At 40.5% G+C, this 23,272-nt stretch overlaps 2 protein-coding genes across 3 annotated transcripts in view; one reads left to right on the forward strand and one right to left on the reverse strand.

Annotated features, from left to right (window-relative positions):
* unc5ca (unc-5 netrin receptor Ca) overlaps positions 1–14,632 on the forward strand; it is a 239,398-nt gene extending 224,766 nt beyond the window's left edge. The window contains exons 15-18 of the mRNA XM_030060679.1: positions 3,230–3,379; positions 4,484–4,648; positions 8,037–8,215; positions 11,995–14,632. Coding sequence (XP_029916539.1) covers positions 3,230–3,379; positions 4,484–4,648; positions 8,037–8,215; positions 11,995–12,157 — 657 coding nt within the window. The 3' untranslated portion in view covers positions 12,158–14,632. The remainder of the gene's footprint in view (positions 1–3,229; positions 3,380–4,483; positions 4,649–8,036; positions 8,216–11,994) is intronic.
* A 2,128-nt stretch (positions 14,633–16,760) lies between these two features.
* The window catches only part of bmpr1ba (bone morphogenetic protein receptor, type IBa), an 88,890-nt gene continuing 82,378 nt past the window's right edge, over positions 16,761–23,272 (reverse strand). For both annotated transcript variants that reach the window (XM_030059844.1, XM_030059843.1), the window contains 7 exons: positions 22,174–22,270; positions 21,724–21,862; positions 20,834–21,026; positions 19,844–20,141; positions 19,476–19,651; positions 19,096–19,226; positions 16,761–19,008 (listed from right to left, as the gene is read on the reverse strand). In XM_030059844.1, the coding sequence (XP_029915704.1) occupies positions 18,883–19,008; positions 19,096–19,226; positions 19,476–19,651; positions 19,844–20,141; positions 20,834–21,026; positions 21,724–21,862; positions 22,174–22,270 (1,160 nt within the window). In that variant the 3' untranslated portion in view covers positions 16,761–18,882. The remainder of the gene's footprint in view (positions 19,009–19,095; positions 19,227–19,475; positions 19,652–19,843; positions 20,142–20,833; positions 21,027–21,723; positions 21,863–22,173; positions 22,271–23,272) is intronic.

Here is a 23,272-nt window from a genome sequence, read left to right on the forward strand (position 1 = left end):
GTGAATAGAGATAATTGCTTTTTGGCTTGAATCAATGTGAAATACTTTCATTCAACTCATTCACGATTCTTGAAAAAAATACCTCATCGGACCTGAAAATTAAGACCCGACCCGACCCGGGCCCGACTGGGCCAGCCCGAGGCCCGACCCGACCCGACTAATTAGCCGAACTTTAGGCCCGACAGCCCGATAAAGCCCGAAAAAAAAAAAAAAAAAAAAAATCGCCAAATTCGCCATTATTTAGCAGAGCCGGTTGGCCGCGGCACCGGGGCACCATCAGTCGGTATCAGGCGGGCCGGCCGCGGCACCGGCCAGCATCAGGCAGCTCATCTGTCAGATCCGGCAGACCTGACGGGTGGGCGCGGTATCGCACGGTGCCGCGGTCGGCCCGCCTGATGCCGACTGATGGTGCCGCGGCTGGCCCGCCTGATGCCGACTGATGGTGCCGCGGCATGTGCGGGTCAATACGGTAGTCTAGAAAACTGGAGATTTTTTTTTTTTTTTCTCGTGCGCCCCCAAGTAGATTGCGCCTTGGGCAGTTGCACTACCCATAGCAAAAACCGTCCCTGCTGCCGAGTTTGCCAGCACAGCGGGATACTGCTGCAACTCTCTCTCACTTGTTTGCGCTGCGCTCACACAGCTGGTTGTCTGTCTGTCACTGAAAGTTTAGCCTCCAAATCCAATCCAGTCTCTCACTCTCTCCACCAGTCACATAAAAATGAAACGTCATAATCAATAACAGAACACATAATTCTATTTTTTTTATTTGAAAAAAAAAAAAAAAAAAAAAAATCCCCCACAGAACCCGAAGCCCGACCCGACCCGCCCAATTCACGTAAATTTTAGGCCCGGGTCGGGTTCGGGCAAAATATGAGAACTCTACCTCACATTGTGGTGATATAACAGACTCTGCTATATTGCAGCTTTTGTCAATAATCTTTTTATAGAGTAAATAATCTCTTTACATTTCAGAAGAAAAATGATAGACTACCGTAATGATCACATGGCAATTATGAATGCGCATGCAGCAAAGCGTAGGTAACAAGAAGCATTCGCCACCCTCAGATCTGCTGCAGAATATCGTCGCTGTCAATAGTGGCGCTTTGAAGCCCCAGAAAACAATGGGAGTTATGCCGCGCCTCTGCCGCTTGTCAGTGTGATTGCAGACGATCAGTCCATTATTGCTTTGTTTATTGCTGTTTATTAATGGACGTAAAAGTTTGGCCAAAAACACTAAAACAAGTCCAATTGTATTTTTTCAATCAAAGTGAATAAATCAAAAAGACTCTGTTTATATGGAAAGAGGAAAGTATGATATTTCAGGCTGTTTGCCTTGTGTATTATTTATGATCCAATCTGGGCTTTGATTCCAGCTTGGACCACCAATACTAATAAATCTTCCTAGTTAAGCTGCATTTGAAGTAACATATATCGCTGCTTAAACAGACGTGATACTTTCACTACAGTCATAACTAGCCGTTTCTTCACCTCTAATCTTCTGCAAATGAGCTAGGGAGTGGTAAACAAAAACGGGTCAAACAATGTCAAAACAGCGGGTACTTTAGAATTTAAACACATTCAGAACACTGGAGGGACCATCTGATATGGGAGATTAACATTGGTAATTTATTCTACAGTAGCAATGGTAAGTCAAGTGTCAATGCGGCACACACAGACGTGCACAAACGCAGGCACACACAAATGGGAACACACACCCAGTTTTACCATTTCAAACGAGCGATTGTAGTTGGAAAACAAAGTTCAGAGGTTGACTTTTTAATGATGGAGTCTTTGAGTAGCGTAATTGATCGGATGGTGTTTCAAAGGGAATGCTTGCTCTGTATGTCTACAGTAGAGCTGCAGCGTAGGAAGATGATGGGGAGGAGGAATTGATTATTTTGCAAAGGTTGTGGGAGGCATCAGAAGACATACTAATAACTCACTCTTCCAAATAATAATCGTGTCTGTGTGCGGACACTTTCTCGACAGTGTGCGTGTGTGTGTGTGTGTGTGTATGTGTGTGGTCATTCATAAGTGCTTCAGTGCATGTGTTTGTAAAGGAGTTCATGTTTGTGTGTGTTCTGATATGTGTGTGAACACACCAGTATCTGTAGGGCATAGGGCATACTTCATTGGCACCCTTGTGGTGCAGGCTTAGTTGATATACAGTAGTAAATTTAAAAAGGATGAGCAACATTCCCACAAGACCTGTGCAATGTATTATTGAAACAACTGCAGCACAGCAAAGTGAACGGTGCTGCCTGACAAAGTATACAATATGGATAGGATTATCAAATGGACACAGGTGTACATTCACTGAATTTGTTCTCCTTTCATGTTATCACGCATGCTAAATTGATCAACAAAAACCCAGTTTAAAAATGGCACATTGCATGTATTGAGTGAGCATGCTAGCTACAGTGCACTTTAACTGTGCACAAGGAAAATTGGTGTGATAGTGACTTGGTGAAGGGAAGAAGGGATGATGGAAAGAACAAAACAGTGCCTCAAAATTTTGACATTTCAGTCCACTTTTTTTATGCAGTATGTCAGTTTCATAAGGATTATGACTCAATGAGGTGAGCTCCTAAAGTCAATAGGAGCTAATAGATTTTACTGTCTTGTATCCAAGGTGTGCTCAATTTCCCTGCATCTCATAACAGCAATATGCTGACTGATGGCGCATTACTAATTGATGGTTTTTATTGAAGCTGCTTAATGTGTCTCTCTAGTTGAACACAATTAGCAGAGCCAAGCTTTTCATACATCTGTGGCACACAATTTAAATGACAGGTGAGTTTCAAAGATTTCAGATGATATTTAATTATTGCACAGATGATGCCACTGTAAGTATCACTTTACACCACATCCTTGCTGATGTACTACTGCCCTTTAGTTCTATCCCCATGAGGAGATTAGGAGATTCTCTCCGCTGTTTTTGGCTCTCATGAGTGTTACAAGAAATGCCCAGACTAATCTAATGAACTGAGAGATATTGGAGTTTAATGTTGCAGCGTATTTCCTAACAGTCAAGACAGCATTGTCAGCAGGACTGACTGGGGATAAATGCATATACATGTTGAAAACATCTGCAAGGGTTTTCAGTGTGTGAAAAGTATCTGGTTCAGTGCATGCCAAAACGTAACAGTAATGTCTCAAGATTTAGCAAAGGGGAGAGAGGGGCTTTGAGATTGAGTTGGTGATGTGTTTTGTTGCTGTTGCCTTGTAGGAGGTTCTTCAGATGGAGACCCAGATGGGAGGGAAGCTGTTGGATGAGCCAAAGACTCTGAACTTTAAAGACAGCACACACAATCTGAGACTGTCTATCCACGACGTACCACACACACACTGGAAGAGCAAACTGATTGCTAAGTATCAGGTGAGACGCCGATATACCTTCACACACACACACACACACACACACATACACACTCACACTCACACACATAAAGACACTTTACAAATCCTGGTACATAGTGCTACAGACTCATTAAGATTGAAATATACACTTTCTTAAAAGCAATTGATAATTAGATGCAACATCACAGTGTGAACATGTGTGTTTTAAATATTGGGTTTCACTGTTATATTCACAGTAATTTCCTCCTCTGCCAGTGTGTATTTTGAAGATATTTCAGTCCACCAGGCTTGGAAAGGAGAAATCTTATTTGAGACTACTGTATATGAGTGTGTGTTTTTCTAATATTGCGTAAGGAGGGTTTAATGTGTACATTTATAGGGGTGATGTACAGTTCAGCTGGAATCTAGACCCAGCTGTGAAATGTTGTCAGGCACATTTATATTGTAGCATTTTATCTTTAGGTTTCTCATTAACTGTAATCTATGTAGCACAAGCTGGCTTCAGAGTAAGATGATGACTGGGCGGAAAATCTAAATTTAACATAAATTGTATGAAATTTATCCAAAAATTCACTTCAAAGTTAACTTAAAATGCTGCTTTAACAAATTCATCAATCCATGCCTTCAGACTACAACATATATACAATATCCATTAAAATTTCAAAGGAGTAGGAAGAATGAAACCTGAGGCTAAAAATCTGACCTGACTTAGCTGATACACTCAAAATTTCTATCCTGTCAAAAGCCTAACTCAACCCCTGTTAAGTTTGGGCAGCCGCCTCGGTCTCCAACAGATAGTACAAGGCTCACATCAAGTAAGTTTGGCCCCAGTATTGTAGCTTTAATAATGCTAAAGAGCGCCCTCTGGGGTTTTACAGCTGTTACCAAAGTATTCGCCAGACTAATGTATGCAGCAGAGAGAACAGCAGCATGCAAGAAATATAAATAAGTGACAGATGAGAGCATAAAATACTGCTAAGCCGCTCTCTGGTTACCACGAGTTAGCACAGCGAACATTTTAATTTTTCATGAGACATAACGAGTCATGCTTCATCGGAGTTGTCTGCACAGTATGGAACAACATGCCGCGGAAACATCCGTATATCCTCTCTGCAATTTGTAGGAGATCCCGTTCTACCAGGTGTGGAGCGGCAGCCAGAGAACGCTCCACTGTACCTTCACCCTGGAGAGACTGAGCTCGGCCACCACAGAGATCAGCTGTAAACTGTGTGTACGGCAGGTGGAAGGAGAGGGACAGATCTTTCAGCTCAGCAACACATTGGAGGAGGTGAGGTCATCATCGACATTCATGATGAGACACACTGTTTGCTGGCTGTACACACAGAAGGATAAATTTATACATGTGCAAAAAAAAAAAAAAAAAAAAAAGATCACAGGCAGGTAAAAAAACACACAAACACACACACGCACGGGCTCTTTCTGCATTCCTCTACTAGGTTTTCCAATCCACTAGCAAAAGTCTTAAAGTCACAAAGTTTTTCTCCAGCTGTCAGACAGTCAGGGTTCCTGCTATGGTTCTGCGACTCTGTTCAATCATTCATACTGGGGCTAGAGGTCACATAACACCACTGGAATAACCAGTCTTTGATTTGGCTTGGCCATGTAACCGGCAAGTCACCGTGTATGTGTGTGTGTGTGCATGTATGAACAGTTTTGGTCAGAGGTCAGACAGTTTTTCTGCAGTATCACTGCTTTGAATTCCCCCCATGGTGTCATGAATAATGGCATTGTACATCGTCAGAATTTTTGTAGCCTTATTTAACCAGGTATGTTGACAAAGAGGAATAGATTGTTTACACCATATAGAACAGTGGAGGAAAGAGTAATACATATAGCCACTAAAGTAGAAGCACTGTTGATATTTTACTGAAGGTGATGTAGCAGTACTGCTGTAAACATCTACTGAGGTAAAAGTAAAAAGTAGCTCAGTTGACATGTACTTGCAGTAAAAGTTACTGTGTTACTTTTCTGTAACTGTGTTAGGTGTGATCTTATCGATGCAGTTATGAAAGGAGGAGAAAACACGGCTCCAACTAGATTCTTTTAAAGGTCCATTCTGCAAAATTGTTGAGGATTGATTGAAATAAGGACCCTGTAGACTCATCTGACAAAAGAATTTGCACATAAAATGACGGCTGAGTCTACATTATTCTCATCGTCAGGCCAACCCACTGATATTATTCCCCATTTTTCAACACTAACTCCACATTTTTTGTCTGTTGAGTCCTTGCTTTCATCAACCATCTGCAGTTTTTCATTGTGCACCTTTTATGGGGAATTTGGAAAAGATAGAATGTGCACCACTGAATTAAAACCAATTAGATCCCCTTCTCATCTTTGCTGACTGACCGTTCACTCAATCAAGAACGTACTGAAGATAAAGAAAAATTCCTCACTTTAAGAAAAAAGAAATAAGAAATAAAGTACAATTACATTATCTCTGATGTAGGAGAGCAGTTGCCGGTGCAGAGGAGGCTACACACACTGTAAACACACACATGGTTGGCCTCTGAGCAGAGTTAGAATGACAGAATCACTAACATCTGAAAAGTTTGCAACCCTGGGCATTCATCCAAGTTTCACCATAGTTTTGGGACGAGATCTCCATTTAATTTACAGAGCTGTTCTGTCCTGATCATAGAGCTCAAAAAAACTCACCCACTAATGCAAGGAGCTCGCCTGTGCCTAATCTCTGTTTGCCAAAGAAGACAGTCCTGATCCTTCCTCATTTCTTATTATCCCATCGTATTACCTCCATTTAAAATATAAGCCCTCACTTACCTCTTTCCCTCGTTAATGCTCATCTCGGCCATCCCACCGCTGCTCTAATCTCCTCCTGTAACATTATTCAGGGTTATATGAGGGAATGCGCAACATCATTCTTTAACCAAAAGCTAACAGCTCTTCACTGCTTGAATGCCAAAAATGAATTTCTATTCACACAAGTAACCCATTATAGCATTCTCTACCACTATAGCAAGAGTGGATGAGAAGTTCATTTTCTCTCATGCTTATCCCAGAAAACTACACCAACTAGCCAGGATGCACTACAGGATGACATGACTCATCAATACCCACTCCTAAATTGTCCTCAGCCCTTTTTTGGTGAGCTTTGCATCCACCAGAATACGTTGAGATTGCAACTTTTTGTTTTTGTTCACAAAGTTATTCAGTTGGCAGAGGGACAAAAGCATAAAATCCATGATAGAAATACCCCTTTTTGCATTTTTTTTCCTGCACTGGTGCTGCATCGGCTACTGCAAACTCTTCTGTCTTGTATAATATAGTAAATACACAGAGGCTCAAAACTAAACCAGGTAATCGTCTGATTATTCCTTCTGATGGCTTGGAAAATAACAAAATGCAATTGCCACGGGGGCAGAACAAGCAGCAACAAGCATGCAGTAGCAACTGGGACTTAAGACTTTTATTTGTGCAATTAGAGTTTTGTCACAAATTGAAATATTGTGTTAAATAATCCATTTTAAAAAGGCAACAGCTAGTCTGACAAAATAATTACTCGGATCACATGGTTTGGCTAGTATGGTAAAATTTAAAACTGAAAAGCCAAAGAAATACACAAAGAATTTCTTCATATATGTATTAAATAAAATGCTAAAATGCTGTAGACATAGATTTGGATCATCCTGAGCCAGCCTGCAGTCTTTTCTATGTTGAATAATGGAGAGTACAAAGGGTCTTAAGCCTTTATTATTTCAGCAGAAAAATAAAGATGTCCCTTTGCATCAATCATTCAATCTCGAGCAGCAGAGAGCTTTCTGTTGTAAATTGAGGCTAAGTAGATGCTGTAAATAGTAATCATTTACATCAACAGTGGCAGTTGTTGTTTTGCCTCTGCCAAGACACATTCATTAGACTGCTACCTCCTTTCAGCCCAGGAGTGGTAGATTAATGGGATGAAGGTTCAGGGATATTAAGAGAGACAGAGAGAAAAGAGATGGAGACCAAGATATAGACAGGGAGAGAAAAGCAGAGGGAGAAAGTGTTTGAGAGCAGATCTTTGCATTTGTTGCACTCTTGTATTAATTAGGAGACCCATCTGTAATTGGTTACAATGGCAAGCTGCAGGGAGGAAAGCAGGAATTATGGAAAGATCAGAGCCAGAAAGGAATAGATCATGTCCAAGCAAAAATTAAAATTCAATATGCAGAAATGATCATTATACAGTCTGTGCGGTGCACATTCTGTATACAGATAGAAAATGGTTGATTTAACCTCACTACTTCACCGCATGGGTATATATATTATAATTCATACATATACTACACATTTTAAATTATGCAATTTCCACCAGAATGCACTGCAGCTGCATGTCCTTAACCCTTAATGCATTCTTGCAGATGGCCCATATCCATTTCCTAATTACTGTTCTGTCTCTCCTGTTAGAGCAGCAGTGTAGTGAATTTACCATAATCCTCAGCAGCCTCATTTCTCCACAAACTACAAATTTGAGAAACAAGTAATTTTTTTCTTTTTATACACATGTATTCTGGGCATTTCACAATGACTGTGGTATAGTCTTTCAGTCATGAAACATTTTCTACATGGGGGCCAAAACTGAAAAGTGAAATGCAGTATTGCCGTTGAATGCATTATAATGCGGTATAACCTGTTTGTCTTTTTTGTATTTCCAGGAGGTCCAGTGCATAGACACATCCCTGATGGACCCAGCCAGTAGCATCACTACTTTAGTGGGGCCCAATGCCTTTCGGATCCCTTTGTCCATTAGACAGAAGCTGTGTGGCAGTTTGGACGCACCGCAGACCAGAGGCAACGACTGGAGGATGCTGGCCCACAAACTGAACCTTGACAGGTAGGGAAACACACACATACCCACCCACACACACACACACATACACACACACACACACACACACACACACACACACACACCACACAAATCTTTTCCATTTATCTCATGTATAGCTAGTCCTTCCTTCAGGCATTTTCCTTGGTGAGGTGAAGAGGCCTCTGAAACAGCTTTTTAGTCTGAAGCTAAACTGAAACTCCCCACAGGCAGGGTGGGAGATCATCACGCTGGCCTGTCCTGCCTCCTCAATGACAGGACCAGAGCTATGTTTGTTCAAACCTCTGATACACAAACTCAGCCAGGACAAGTGGGGAACTGACACAAGGATGCTAACAGCCCGTTCAGTGGAGGTTAATGAAAGCTGTTGATGCTGTTTATCTCTTTGGAAAGAGGACATATGATCATGTATACACAAAAATGCAGCAGTACAGTATAGTTATGTCAGTAATGCCTTGTTCATCTGAACCCCAGACTTCTAAGCAGCCTGTTCTGCAAAAGACACATTATCACATGCTTGAGAGTTCATTTTAAAATTCTGTTAATTCTCTGTAACTGATGGTCTTTCCCTATAGAAGAAGGAAGGGAAAAAAGTATTGTTGAAGTGCTGGCCGACATTAGAGGAAGAATAAGGAAGCTGCAAACTCATAAGTCAGATGCAGTCTTTATTTTCCTTCTTCATCCTGACCAAAGGCAAGATGTTTCGAAACGTTGACGCAGAAGTAAATCCCGATTATTACATCAAAGTTGAGCATGGGGTTTCCTTCTTCTTCTTCGTCTTTTCTTTTTGATAAACACATAAACTCTCTATGCTCCAAATAAAACTGCACTAAGAATAACTGTGAAAGCATGGTTTTGTATTATTAATAAATCTCTGACATTTCAACACATTTCAGTGTTTTAGATTTGTATTTCGGCATTCCTGAAGAGTCTGAAGAAAAATATATTTTGCTGAAGACAAACAGAACCTGAAGAGCAAAGATGCCATTTGTGATTTACATCTAACATCCTTAGTATTCCCAATTTGTGTGGATGCGTGTCTCTTTGATTCAGTCCAGAGGCTCATTTCCCTGCATCTACTGAAACAGAGCAGATATAAAGATGGATAATTGGACACAAGTACGCCACATTGTCCCTGTGGGCAGCTCTTGACGTAGTTTACTAATGTGTGTACCAAAATAGTCATGACAAGTAGGTGAAAAATTGACAGGTACGTAAACTGTTGTATTCTGGATTTAAAAAAATCTAACAAGGAAATACTATCCCCCATCATCTCTTTTAACTGCTTCATCGTGACTAATTGCCTTCAAAGTATGACTCATGCTGTGCCATTACAGCCTTTTGTGCATGTATCATTACCTCCGCCAACAGAGTTGGACGGGGCTTATGTTTTTGCCCCATTCCATGTGGTGAATGCCTGTTTGTTTATTAGCAAGTTATCTCAAAAAGTCACAAATGGATTTGCGCAAAACTTTGTTGAAAGGTTAGTCATGGGCCAAGAAAGAGCTGTGGTTAAACCAGACATGGCTTACTCAGGGTTAGCCATTCAAGAACAGCCGATTACAGTGAGTTCAGTGAACCCTAATTTTGTTAAACCTAGCTGAGGAACATTCACAGTGAACCTAAAAAGCCAGTATATATCAGTTGAGTTCAAGTAGAAGGATTCACCATAGCAACCAACAACAAGGAAAGAGTCATATTCCATGCCTCTTGATTTAGAAATTTTAATGCAAAATGAGGAACATAAGAAAAAAGTAACACAGCAGCAGCTGCAAAAGAACATGAGGCAGGGCCTGCTCTTCCTCCTCACTGGGTGTTTGCTGCCTGAGGTATTAGCAGGTCATCACTGGGGGCATCTCCCTGATGTATTCATGCCTCTATGTGAGTGTCAAAGCCTCCATCCTGGATGGTGGCTTTGATGTGACTTTGGTCCCCAGTCCTTGGCCTGCCTCCTAGCATTGTGTGGAGCTTCCTTGTCTTGATATCAGGGGCCTCTATCTCCTCCTGTGGCCAGGATATACCGGCAGGGTTCTCATTTTTGAGGATGAGGATCTGCAGGAATCCCTACTTTGAAACCCACTGTTTCAACCATGTCAAGTGGCATAATGCAAACACTGTGTGTTTGCATTATGCTCTATGTGCACACGGGGTTTATTGAGATGTTTTGGTACTGACAGACTGACCCCACCATCTGACTGACAGCAGCTAATGGAGACCCAGTCTCTCTCAGTCTTACAGCCTCACAGCTCACATACACAATTACACACTTTTCGCATTGTATAGAAGGGAGTGGTAAAGGACATGATAGATAACCCTCTCTCAGCCTGTTAGCTTCACTATTCGCTGATATCTGGTTAGAGATGTGCAAATGCATGCACAGTCACACACATACACACACAAACACACACACACACACACACAAAATGAAGAAAACGCAGAGGTGGATCTCAGCTATTGAGTTCACTTCTCAGCAGAGTAACCCTTATCGCACACTACAGAGATAGCGTCTAAGAGAAAAAATACAAAAGAGAAAAGAAAGAAAGAAAGAAAGAAAGAAAGAAAGAAAGATATCCTTATTAGCTGTTTTGAGGAAGCAAGATGGGTAAGGCTTATGGAGAGAAAATCATAATAAAGAAAGAAAAGTAGTGGGATAAGAGAGACACAGAGAAGGAGCGGAGTGTTGTACATCTCTATTATTATGTTTAAACAATACCAGAGTGTGCCAGCAGTACGCAATCAGAGGATTTACAAAGGAGCACAAAATCATATTTTTAACCTCATGGGACCCAAATGTGATGGCTTCTCTGCTCAAAAGGAAAAAATCTGATTTTCTCACAGTTTCAAAGTGGCACTTTTTTCTGTTCCTCTGTAACCATTGTGTACAGTACTTGACACTCAGCAGCTTTAGTATTTATACTCTCTATAAAAACTGCTCTCCCTGCTGACTTGATAGTATTTTTTTCTACAAGATTCCAAAAGGCATTTATCCTTGATTTTTGTTGGTATTTTCTTTGCCTTAAATCTAGGCAGAATAATCTCCTCACTGCAAGTGTATAGTCTACAGCAGGATTTCAAGATGTATTTATCCTGGATTTTTTTTTTTTTTTTTTTTTTTTTGACTTAAATCTAGAGTAATCAGAGTAATCTCTTTATATAAAGTTGGCATATAATTCCAGTATTTTAAATAATATATGTTCAGTCATCGTTTTCATTTGGAATAAATTCCGTCAGTCATAACATTTACTATCGTATTCATCATATTCAGGACTTACTCTTTCTCTACACATACTCTTTGAGGTTTCTTTGAAAAGTTGTTCCTTTTTCATTCTTTCTTTTCATGCTGTCAGATCTCAGGTACTTTGAATACATTTCAAATGGGATTTCAAGGGAAAAGTTAGTCGACTCTCCATCACAACACTCAGACAAATTGCTAGCCCCCTGTTGGGAAAGTACAAGTGGTGCACTTTCCACCTTTTCCATTATAAAGTAAAAAAGACAGGAAACGAGTGTTTCAGGGGTAGATTTCAGACCATAAATCTCAGGTACGTTTAGTATGAAAAAAGTCCACAAAAATCAAAGAGGGGTCATTTTAAGAACTTTTTATAGTAACTTAAAGAGAATAATAAGCCCAATAAACTTCAAACTAAGGATTATAGCGTATATTGAGTACAGAGAGAGAGTCTGTTTCAAATTTTCTAAACACAGTGTTCAGAAAATGGATATCCCATTTAACAGAGGTGCTCATACATCATTTACCATATCTCTGCGCTTCTTTTGTTTTCCAGGTACCTGAACTACTTTGCCACCAAGTCCAGTCCGACAGGAGTGATCCTGGATCTTTGGGAAGCGCAGCACTTCCCTGATGGAGACCTCAACGAACTGGCCGCTGTGCTGGAAGAGATGGGCCGCCATGATGGCAACCTCACCTCCATGACAACGGAACACTGACAAAGAAACATGGTTACCATGACAATGACAGACTCTGGGGACAATGACAAGTGAATTCTATATGGTTGACACAGCAGCAAGGGCAAAAGAGTTTGATATGAGAGAAGAAAAGTTGTCACTATGGTGATTGAGTGCTGGCGAAATACCATGGTAATCATGCTGACATGATAAACAGAACGTGAAGACAGCGTTTGAGTGATTCTGCTGGAACAGCTTGTGTGTGTGTGTGTGTGTGTGTGTGTTGTTACAGTGTCACGTGTGACTGAAGAAGAAATAACCCTACCTGCCACACAAAGACAGTCAATCAGGAACAAACAGAACATACACACGCCGGAAAAAGACGTTGTCTATTATAACACCGTTGTTCTCTTGCCATTATTTTAGAGTGAACAGAAAGAAACGAGAGGAAGAAAGCGTCGTACAGGTTTTGACCTTGAAAACCACTGTCAGAACAGGGCAGAAACATAAGGAGAGAAAGGAAGCAAAAAGTGGGAAAGAAGATGAGTGAGAGAGATGATGAGCTTAGTAAGAGAATAAAAATAGAGAGAAGCTAACATGGAAAAATCAGCAGTAGGAGCAGAATGGAAAACGGAGAGAGGAGAGGGGAGATAAAGAGGTGATCCTCTCCTCTCTTGTGAGCCTTGGCTGTACGTGTTTGCCAGTACAGTTTGTTGTCTTTATATCGTTTCCTAGGGAACACTCTATATGTATTCTGCTGTCCATATGTGTGGATCATTTCCTGCTAACAGAATTTGCTACACATTGACTGTCAATCAAGGACCCTGACAAGAAACAAGCCCAAGGGAATAGCTTCCACTTGCTGGCTGCGATGCAATGTGAAAAAAAATACTAAATCTTCACAGTTGATGATTAATTTCTTCATGCTCATCTAATGTTAAGATGTAGGCAAATGTCTTTGATGAATTTTAATAGTGTTTCTACACCGTAGCCAAAAAGTGGAGATCATAAACTGAACTATCTCTCTGCCAAGGGCCTAACTTTACCAGTTCCTCAGAATCAATACATAACCTGAAGTAAAGTAATTTTAATTTTAAGATTTTTTTTTTTTTTTGTGAAGATTCTTAGTTGCTTTCAATGATATATTGGTTGTAACAGTGTGAAATTGGCTGCATTGCTCTGCGTTTATGAAATTTGCCGTTATGATCAACTGATAAACAGGAGGCAAAAATACAAACTCATTTCTCATTTGAGTTCCAGAATATGTTTGCTTCATTGCAATCACTGTGTTTTCCAGTTTCATCTTTTGATCAAGAAGGCGAATTTCTCATGCACCAAAAAAACAAAACAAAAAACAAAACAAAACAAAAAAACACAATTTGCACTACAGCTACACTTCCTTCAACAGAGATTTTACACAAGCCATTGCAAAGCAAGGAAGCAAAAATGATTGCACATGATTGCGCACTGCAGAAGTTCCACTGTTAAGATGCTCACTACAGTGCTGGAGCTGAATTGTTCCTCCCCAGAAAGGAGTTGTTGGGACAATGCTGCAGCGCTGATACAGGATAGATGCAGGGTATGGGAACCTCTGCTATGGCTGCGTGTGGATGACATGTTTGGGTAGTGTCCCGTCCTGGCTGAGAGAGTCTCCATTAAAGACTGGGCTCTCAGTTAGGGCTTGTTTCTTGACAGGGTCAGTCTCGGAGAAAAGAGGGAGGAAGCAAAAAAGGGATAAACTAGAAATGAAAAGACAAGTGTTTTAAATAAAGTAGTCTAGTAATTATGTGATAGTGAATCAAATTACAGCTGATATCATTCATTACCGCTAAATGTACCCTATATACTGATTTTATCAATCATATTTTAATTTTTAAACTATATATACATATATTTGGTGTTCCATCATCACAGGATGTTGGTATTGGCCCTATATTGTTTTATCTACCCTGAGCCTTTATATGTGATTTAATTTGTGATCACCACCATGACTTTGTTGGTCACTAGCGCCATCCAGTGGCCTTTGAGGAACAACAGCATTTACAATTTCGATCGTCTGAAATCTGTAAATACATGATTATCATGTTCATCTTAATGGCATTATATTACCATAATATGTTTGTTCTGTGATCATTATTGTGTTATTTGTTATCATTTTACCTTTTTTTATGTTTCCTATAGGTGTGGACTGTATGGAGAGAAAACAACAACATGTAACATATCAGTTAGTTGCCCTTTATCTAAACAGCATCTAACATTCCAACATTTGTTGCAAAAGTTGCATTCAATAAGTAAAACATCCAGAGAACAACTAACGGTGTACAATGAAATGTAACATATTTGTGTTTTGCAGAACAACATTGTGAATCAACGCTGGTTGTTCAACTCATACGATCCATATGTTTGCAATGAGTGGGGTCAACAGAGAATTGTTAGTGTAATGCTGCTGTCTGATGGAAATATCATATCTTCATATCTCCTACAAGCCAGTTTTGCAGGAATGAAAAAAAAAAAAAACAGCCTTATTTTCAGAGGGTTTTGAAAAGGAGTCATGGGCCTCTGGGGTCATGAAATGTTTTCAGAATGTGAAGAATACGAACATTCAATCTAAGTGGGGTAAAAAGAAAAAAGAAAAAGAAAAAAGAAAAAAAAAAGAAGAAGATGTAAAATACTTAAAAATTGGAGTTCCAATGTTTTCTTGTGACAGCTGTATGAGTATTCAGTGTCTGGCAGAAGATGCGGTGTATAATGTTGCCATCATTTTGTCATATGCCATCGTGTAACAGACTGTTTCTGCTCTGATCTATGGAGAGACGCCATATGAAACTGAACTGACATCAGGTATGTAGAGGAGATACCGAGGAAGATTTTATGAAGAAAACAAAGTAGGCAAAGGCTGGGTTTTATATGCAGGTACAAAAGGTCATAACTTTACCTGGCCAACGCAGATTTCATCTCCTTGTGGCTGCCTATACAAGGGAAAAACCTTGAAACATTGATTTTTCGACATTGATTTTTTTTTTTCCTTTTTCTTTGTTTAGACAGCCAGAACTGGGCGAGTTAAAAATCTGACCTCTTGTATCAGCGTAAAACCAGTCATGTAGTAGACATGGAGGCTTCGAGTATGTACGTTTTAATTTTGGACAGCCTTATTAACCAAATTAGAAAGGTGTATGGTTAAATGAGAGATTTTGTATGTTTTCAAATGTACTCTTTTATCAATGTATCGATATAACTGATATAACTGCTGATGTCAGATGTGGGGAATCAAAAAGGAAGAGCTGTTTAAATTTTGCGAGGAAAAAAGCCAATAACATCAAGTCATCACTTTGTTTCACAACAAAACATGAACTAAAAGGTCTTGACAGTGTCTGTTCAGACAATGTGATGTGATAATCAACATCTCCAGTTTACTCAAGGCAGGCAGGCAGGATTTACAGACATAAAAGGTAAAATGTTTAACTTTTTGTAGTAATCAGAGAAATTCTGCTATTACAAGAATTGTGCGCAAGCAAACAAGGGGCTAGGGAAAAAAAGTATGCTTGCAGTTCCTGTGTAACTGCATCCAAAATGTCATCCTTGCCGTGGTCTACTTTTTACCAGCATGGTATACGTTAAAGGAATAGACTGAAAAAGGGAATTTTTATACCTGGAGAGCGTATGTAGGCCTCAAGAACGCAAGTGTTCAGAGTGTGATGTGAAGGGAAGGGAAGTAGTGTATTAAGATATCAAAGTATGTAAAAAATTTTCTATCCACAGTATGTACAGTTGTGTACTGTCAGCTATATTTGGCAAATTTCAGAATATGGAGAGAAAAAAAAGCAGTACAGTTAGATACTAGTTTGTATGTTTAAAGTCTTTATTTAAGTTTCTTTCTTTTTTTGTAAAAGCAGTGTCTACTATGCAAACCTGGCATTGGTTATCATGATAGAAGTCTATAACTAGAGCTGTGCTTGTAAGTGCATTTTTATTTTACTATCAGGGGTGATTTTCTTTGATTAGTGTGGGGTAGTATTGGTCCATTTTAGCTAATTCTGGCACGCTTCATGAATCTTGCTCAATTTCGCAGAATGCTCGCCTCTTTATCTCCTCTAATTGTTTTCTGTACAAAGTGTAAGAAAGAATTTTTAAGACAATTAATAAATTATATTTATAAGCAACGCTGAAAAATGCGTGATGCTGTTGTATGGTTATTTCAATTACTTTCCTGTAACACTGGTGAGGAAAGGTCAAGTGAGTCATTTCAATGTGCTAAGCATGCTGTAATGTTCAAAATATAATATGCTTAGTATGGTGCATGGTTCTCAAATTGGAGGTCAGAACCTTGTAAGAGATTGCAAGGTGATTTATAAAGCTATGACTATACGCATGTTGTTTATGTAATTCTTTGGATGTCATGAAGTTTCAGACATAATCAGTTGAATATTATGGCTAAAAAATGGCAAATTGAAATGTACCTTGCAGTGTAGGTTTTAAATATTCTGTGTGTATCCAGAAGCACTGGTGGGTTGTAAGAAGGCGTGCCACTGTTAAGGCAGCAGAGAACATATGGAAAGCATACCTAAGCAGCAAGGGGCACTGCCAAATGACTACTTAGTATTCACCTCATAATTTCAGCGGCCACAAACAGAACACCAGCCACATGGATGAGTGAAACACTTTATTGGGGGAATGTTCAGCCTTTTACTGAATAAAAACACCATTTCTCTCACAGACAACTACAGTAGGTACAGATTAAATAAGGCACAAACCCCTGAGAGGACAGAGGGGCATTTACACTTGAACCTCCCATGGTAACAAAGCACCCACTATCTCAATTGGCAGAGACCAAAAAAGAAGCTCACTGACCTCTGAAGGAAAGTTTATCATGGGCTTTACAAAAGGACTATCAAAGATAAAAATGAGCAGCCTGGTGCTCACTGAGGCAAATTTCTTTCACAAAATGTAACATACGTTGCTCAGTACAGTGTTCATCACAGAGTCACAACTATAATAAGGGATATGTGACAATGTTGCACAACTGTTATCTATGTGACGGCAGAGTGGAAGACAATCTGCCAGCTGTGATGATGAGACATGTCCACATACAACTGGACAGACAATATTCATATGGAGGCAGGAAGCCTGACTGGACAATGTAACACTTGACTGTTACTGTGTGAGAAACTGTGCTGAATCACAGGGCAATTTGCCTGACGAGAGCCAGATGATGGACGTTATGACTCAGCTGTCACTTGACTTCAATGTCACCGCTGTAATTGATTTAGTATGGTTAATCTGCTCAAAATCTAATTTACATACATGATGACAGATAGGTGGCCAAGAAACGGTGACCTTATATGATGAATATAACTTTACTTTCGTCACGATTCTGGTGGTGCGGTGGGTTGGAGATGGATGACTTGTCACATTTTCAACAAGACTGTTGCTGGACTGTTGAATCTTATCATAAAGGCATGGGTGCAATAGCTAATAACAGCTAACTAACATACAGATATAGTATAACACCCACCAATCCCCAATTTATAAGTGTCACCCCGTATTTTTGATTAGTCCTCTTTGACACATGGCGCCAGCTTGACCACTTTCCTATAATGAGGAGAAAGATCTGGCTAAATATAAGTGTAAAGGCTCAATTAGGGAGCCTTCAATTACCATGAGCGCTACATCATTAAGCAGGAGGTCAACACTGTATTTAGTGTAGGACAGTCTCTGATTGCCTTGGCGGATTTACCCTGTTGTAGTTGCTGTATAGTGCCTACAGATGGCGCTTTTATCCTTCACTAACTCTCTGGTTTGCCTCCTCTCCTCACTCAAATTTTATGTCTACCACACGTTCCAGGCTATGGAGGGCGAGGAAACATAGAGGCCTTTAGAGCCCCAGTTCAGAATTTATTTGGCCATATAAACTTTATTATTCACATATATACTTGACGAGTTTGATTTGTACATGGAAAATAAGCTTTTGCAACTTTCATACCCCGTCACAACTCAAAAATACAGGTATATTTTTTTTCAGTGTCTACAAACATTACCAACGTAAACAAAACATTTAAAGCCTCAAAATACATTTATCTGTCACATACTGTCAGTCCGTACGACCAAAGGCAATCAGTTTGAGAGTGAAAAAAAAATGTCTTAAATCCAATTAAAACATAAAGCCAGTAGTAGGGGTGACAGTGTTTTGAAAGGAGGTGTCATGCTGCAATTAGAGATTGAGCTTTTAAGCGCATCCCTCCCATTCTATCATTTAGACCTTCATCTACATGTAGGGCAGCTTTCACAGAAAGCATTGATATAGTATTCCACTCACTGGTTTAAGGTCAGTAGCCTGTTTTTGTATCTCTGCAGCTACAGCGCCAAGTCAGACTGAACCTCTTTTTCCAAGGCCTTTGGAACATGTCAACAGGAGCACATTTCTTGAGAGTCTTCACACTGGTATGAAATGAAATTGCTTGTTCTTCTCTGATGCACAGAATTCTCACAGGCCTTGAATCTTAATTTATTTGCAATTAATTTAAGCTTTAATTAACCAGGTTAGTCCTCTTTAAATCCAAAATCATTTTTGAGGGGGACTTGGGTTGCAGGCCTCTAGGTATCTGGACTCCCAAGATTGCCATCCTGTGATCTTCTGGTGGTCTTCTTGCTTCCTGTCCCACTTCCTTTTCCCATGGAGCAAAGGATTTTGTGGCCTGGACCGGAGCCAGTATGTGTGAGATTGATAGGACCCCCTCAGTGCATGTGAGCACACAGCTGGCAGCACCACGTCACAGTTTGATATCTTGTGATTCTGACATCTTGGCGAGAGTCTTTTTAACCCGTAGTGCTGTGAGCCTGGAGGCTGGATTGTGGGCCCAGCATTCTGTCATGAGCTTCCCCATCTGTCTCAAACACTGGAGAGACATAGATGTAATGTTAACAAGTTATCAGTGAGTGTGCGTGTGTGTGTGTGTACGCGCGCGCGCACGTGCATACTTTACCTCGTCACTGGTCCATCGATTAGGGAACGATGGCCGTAGTCTCTTGATGCAGACCACCTCTCTCATGTCTTCATATGAAGGGTCTGTTGGGACCAAGTCATGGTATGGCAGCTGGTACTCTTCAAGGATACCTACAACAAATAAATATAGTTTTTTACTCATGCCTTGTTAGTGAATGAATTCCAGATTTTTAACATATTCCTTCATACTAGCCCACAATCCCATGAACGCAGTGTTTTGCATCTATATTTCAAGAGTATTGAGAAAATAAAGATTTCTTTATCTGAGAGAATATGACTTTGCAACAGATTTGGTTTGCATCAGAAATGTAGGTTAGAAAAAAAGCTACAGGAAAAATATCTGTATATATAGTTCTGTACCTCCTGAGATACAACGCCGAGCAATCTCCCACAGGATGAGCCCGAAGCTATACATGTCGGCCATGATGTAGGACTGGAAATGGCTTCTGTTCAACGTCTCGTCCAGAACCTCTGGAGGCATGTAGCGCTTGGTACCCACTCTGGTGTTGGGAGGGATGTCTACCTCATTGGTGTCGCTGCAAAGTGAGGGATAAAATATATAATTTAAAGGGAAATTACAGATTTAATCAAGAACAATGGGCTCCATTCCATGAGCAAACCAGGAAGCTAAATCCACTCAGTTGAAGAGAACACTCTCGAATGATAACTGAGGTGTATTTTGGTATGTTAATAAATTCTATGCACAAACACACCCCCTACACACTCACCTAATGAACTTGACCGCCAGCCCCAGGTCTGCTATACAGCATGTCCCATTTCGTTTCACCAGTATGTTCTTACTCTTCAGATCCCTGTGAGCGATGGCAGGTTTGCCCTGGGTGCCAAAGATCTCCGTGTGGAGGTGACAAAGGCCCGATACAGAGGAGTAGGCCAGTCGCAGCATGGCTTTATTGTCTAGGGTGGTGGATTTGAGGTAGTCGTACAAAGAGCCGTTTTCATGGTAGTCAGTGATCAGATAGAGCTGCGTCCAGGAGCCAGTTCCTTTGATATCTGCAGCTATGAAACCTGTGAGAGGAGTGAGGAAGGGGTGAATGAAGGGAGGTTGGAGAGAGAAGATATTTATTAGAGCTGGGAGTCTTGATGTAGCAGTGAAAGCACTTTTCATGGTAGCCTATGATTAGTAAGCACTGGGCCGCAGAGGTGCTTTCATTGATGTCTTTGGTTTAAATCTAGGACATATGTCATAACCATTAATTCTATTATCCACACACCCAATCAACTATCCACACATGCATCCATTGATCAGACCAAGCTGGATGAAAGGTATGGCATGGTATGAAAGGTGGCTAGGTAGTGAGAAAAAGACAATCAGTCTGAGATCAGTACTGTAGGGAGAAGGGAAGTTGTTCCTCTGATGACAGCTTCTACAAAATTTAGGTAAGTGCAAGAGACATATACAGCTACATATGAATCCAAATATTTCTGTTTACCAGTGCAACTCTAGAGATGATATTGTGATGGAGCACAAACAGTATTGATTTAAGGAGGCAGGGAGACAGAGAGAGAAAGTGAGCCAGAGACAGACAGAGGCAGAGAGAAGCAGACAGACAAACAGAAGGAGACACCGCAGACATCAGAAACCACAGACATCAGAAACGAGAAGGGCAGGAGTGGTAGAAGGAGCACGGCAGAGGGAGACGGGGAGACGATACAAGTAACAACAGAAACAAAGAAACAAAGAGAGACAGCAGCCTTACCCAGTATGTTCTCGTGTCTCATTAGGACAGTCTGATAGATCTCAGTCTCTCTGAACCAGCTGGCCTCCTCAGTTGTGAAGAAGACTTTGACAGCCACTTTTTCTCCCCTCCACCTCCCCATCCACACCTCTCCATACCTCCCCTTGCCTATCTGCTTCACCATCTGGATCTGCTTGGCAATGGTTCTCTGGACCTGAGGAGGGACAACAAGGAGGGTAAGAGGCTGGAAAGATAACAGAGAAAATGATGTTCCTGTAGCTTTAGCTGCAGGAAGATAAAAGCAAACAAACAAATAATGAGAGGCTAAAAACAATTAAAACATTTTTTCAGCATTTAAAATGACTAAATTGTGCAATATGTTCAAAATGTTTGCATGAGAAAATGTGTTGCAAGAGCTGGAAATATTTGCAAGCTGATTCAAATCAAGAGGTGTTGATCGTATGCATCATTGAGACTCAGAATATTTCTATTCTCTTATTTTAGATCACTGCTTCTAAAACTGAGGTGTGGTGTCCCCAGCGGGTCATTCAGGTGGATCTATGGGGTCCTCGGCAAAATGCAGAAAGAATTATTTTCACTATAATTTACTTTACTGGAAGTTATTCGAAATAGAGCAGCTATAAGAATGACATTTCTTATCATACTGCATGTTTCACTCTTCACTGTCATCTTCCCATGTACAGAGTCAACAGTTAAACAATTCAATGTTAACTTAACAACAACAAAAATCTCCCAATGTGAATGCCCCTCGTCCAAACTCTTACCAGGCCTGTTTGCAGCCTAATTTGTGCATATTTGGTGTCCCCTAGTAATGAAAAGCTTTGAGAGCCCCTGTTGTAGATCCTTTTTGAACTGAACGGGCATTAAAAGCTGCAGTGTGTGCATCTCACCAGTAGAGGGAGGCCTGAGCCTGAGCCAGAGCTTTGAGACTGCTCTATGAGGTCCTTGAGGGATTCTCCAGGGGGAATGTAGGTCTCATCCTGCTCCAGACCTATACTGTAGCGCGGACGGGACTCCTGGCGCTTGTACCTGTCACAGCACAGCAGAGGAAAGGGGATCAGTAAAGACACCTTAGGATGCACCTGCTGAGACTGACTGCAAATATGTACTAATGATTATTATCACAATTACTATAAATAATCACTGAGGCTGTATACATTTAATTTGATTAGATATCCATTAATAAGGTAGCTGAGGACAAACCAAGATGTATGTGTGTGTGTGTATTTACATGTACATGACCACATTTTTTTTTTCAGTCATGACGTTGATTGTTTCCTTCACAGAACATACAAAGCAGTACAGTTACACCTCACATTTAAAAGAGTATGATGGCCTACCTGAAGTAGCAAAAGACAATAATGAGAGCAAGTATGATGCTGCAGACAGTCACTGAGATCAACAAGGCCATATGGTGGATGTTTCCATCTACATAGTCTGAAGGGGGGGGTGAAGAGGTAGACAGAGGAATGTAGGTGAGTAAGAAAGGCGAACAGGGGTGAAAGAATGGAAGAAAGAAAGAAAGAAAGAAAGAAAGAAAGAAAGAAAGAAAGGATTGTGGTAGAAGGGAAAAGTAGGGGAGGAGAAACACACAACAATGTCAGCAAATGAGCCACACTTACAGAAGATTGCAATGTGGCAAAGCACAAATCACATTTAACTTGCCCCCTTTTCACTTTCATTACTTTAATTCACAATAATCTGATACATGTGGGAAATCCCCATGAAAAATGAATGGGATCATCTTCTCAAAAAGATTTCAACCAGAAACTAAGGGGGAAAAAAACTAAACTTAACTTAAAACTCATGACATGAAAGTTAAAAAAAAAAAAAAAAAAAAAAAAAAAAAACAGGGAAAGGGGAAGAAAAGACAGAAAATAATACCAAGAAATCAGTCAACCTTACAAGACATTCGAAGGAACCGATGTAAAGTAAATCAAGTGCAAATCATATTTCACTCATCAATATTTCATTTTCTTCTGGCACACAGTCCTTTCCCCCTAAGACCCGAGTCAACAGCGAGAGGAAGCCCTGAGACTAGTCGATGAATTCTCTTCCTGATCCTCTATGATAGGGTTTCAGATTGATGACTCTGCCCCCAGTGTCTGCTGGGGCATGTGATTTCCCTGGGAATCTAGGCTTACTGTGTCTCAAACACACAAAAAGACACAAAAAGCGCACACACACAGTACACTGCTGTATACAGCGGAGACCTTTATATTCTCTTGACAGACGACAGCCTTGGCAAGCTCCGGTCCAGGACAGCCTGGCAGTAACTCCCACCGTCTCCACCACTTTATCCATTTCTGACTCTCTGACAATGTCATGATATCTCTATCTCTGAATCCTGTGCACTGTAACACCATCAGTCACACCTTTTTTGCCCCGTCTGTGTCATTGTCACTGCCTCACTGTCACTGTCTCCTACTGACTAGAGAA

Source organism: Myripristis murdjan, chromosome 9 (assembly GCF_902150065.1).
Source record: "Myripristis murdjan chromosome 9, fMyrMur1.1, whole genome shotgun sequence".
Lineage (NCBI taxonomy): Eukaryota > Metazoa > Chordata > Actinopteri > Holocentriformes > Holocentridae > Myripristis > Myripristis murdjan.